Below are 1734 nucleotides of genomic sequence, written 5' to 3' on the forward strand. Positions count from 1 at the left end.
CCTGATCTTTTCCCAAATGGTAGACTTTAATATTACCTTGGGTATGGATTTGCTTTCTCTGCATCATGCTATCCTTGATTGTTATGATAAGACTTTGACCATAAAGATGCTAGGTGTCCCGAGAGTTGAGTGGACGAGTGCTAGTGGTTCTAACCCTAGCAAGGTTATCTCATTGATTAGAGCTTATAGATTGGTGGATAGAGGGTGTTTGTCCTACTTGGATTTCATTCGGGATACTGGTGTTAAGCCACCTCACATGGATTTCGTGCACATGGTTCGAGAGTTTACAGATGTGTTTCCTACAGATCTTCCAAGTGTTCCTCCGAATAGGGATATTGACTTTGTTATTAACTTGGATCCGGGCACCAAGACCATCCCAATTCATCTTTATCGTATGGCTCCAACTTAGTTGAAGGAATTAAAGGATCAGTAGCAGGATTTATTGAGTAAGGGGTTTATTCGCCCTAGTGTTTCTCCATGGGTGCTCATATGTTGTTTGTGAGGAAGAAAGATGAATCCATGAGGATGTTTATTAATTATCAACAGTTGAACAAAGTGACAGTGAAGAACAAGTATCATATTTCTCGTATTGATGATTTGTTTGATCAGCTTCAGGTTCCATCTCTATTTTCTAAGATTGATTTGAGATTCGGTTATCACGAGCTGAATATTAAGGCATCGGACAACCCTATGATAATTTTTTGGACTCATTATGGTCACTATGAGTTTCTTATGATGTCATTCGGTTTGACTTATACCCCTGCATCATTCATTGAGTTGATGAATGGGGTGTTCCGACCTTATCAGAATACCTTTGTGATAGTGTTCATTGATGACATCTTGGTATACTCCAAGACTGAGGAAGATCACAATCAGCATTTGAGGATTGTACTCCAGAGATTGATAAAAGAGAAGTTTTATTCCAAGTTCTCGAAGTGCAAGTTTTAGCTTGATTCTGTGGAATTTTTGGGCACGTGGTATCCAATGAGGATATTTGGGTAGATCCAGCCAAGATTGAAGCAGTGATGGATTGGACCAGACTTACATCAGTTAAGAGCTTCTCTACTATTGCATATCCCTTGACTAGATTGACTCTTCATGGTGTGAGTTTTCAATGGTGTGATGAGTGTGAGGAGAGCTTTCAAAGTCTTAAGACCTTGTTGACATCAGCTCATGTTTTGACTCTACCCGAGAAGGGTGTGGATTTCACTGTTTATGGTGATGCTTCTGGAGTCGGGTTAGGCGATGTTCTGATGCAGAAGGGTAAGGTGATTGTCTATGCCTCTAGACAGTTAAAAACCCATGAGGGGAATTACCCTAACCATGATTTGGAGTTGGTAGTCGTTGTGTTTGTGCTTAAGATATGGCGACATTATCTGTACGGGTTTCATTGTGAGGTCTTCATGGACCATCAGAGTCTTCAGTACATTTTTAGTCAGAGGGATCTAAACTTAAGGTAGCGCAGATGGCTTGAGATATTGAAGGACTATAACATCACCATCTTTTATCATCAAGGGATGGCCAATATGATGGTCGATGCTATGAGTAGAAAGACTTCTAGCATGGGAAATTTTGCCGCTATTAGTGTGGAGGAGAGACCATTGGCTAATTATGTTTAAAGGTTAGCCAATAGTCTCGTCTGTTTGTGGATTTTTAAGGAGACGGGTGGCCTAATTACTTTTATTGAGGCTCGTTCTTCCTTAGTTGAGAAGATTCGTGAACATCTGTTTGATG

At 40.4% G+C, this 1734-nt stretch overlaps 1 protein-coding gene across 1 annotated transcript; it reads left to right on the forward strand.

The window, feature by feature from the left end:
* Positions 1-477: 477 nt before the first annotated feature.
* On the forward strand, positions 478-948 carry LOC107063424 (RNA-directed DNA polymerase homolog). Its single transcript, XM_015315299.1, has one exon. It carries the CDS (start codon positions 478-480, stop codon positions 946-948), a length of 471 nt encoding a protein of 156 aa, XP_015170785.1.
* The last annotated feature ends 786 nt before the right edge of the window (positions 949-1734 follow it).

The sequence above is a fragment of the Solanum tuberosum genome, unplaced genomic scaffold (genome assembly GCF_000226075.1).
Source record: "Solanum tuberosum cultivar DM 1-3 516 R44 unplaced genomic scaffold, SolTub_3.0 scf00356, whole genome shotgun sequence".
NCBI classification, from domain to species: Eukaryota; Viridiplantae; Streptophyta; class Magnoliopsida; order Solanales; family Solanaceae; genus Solanum; species Solanum tuberosum.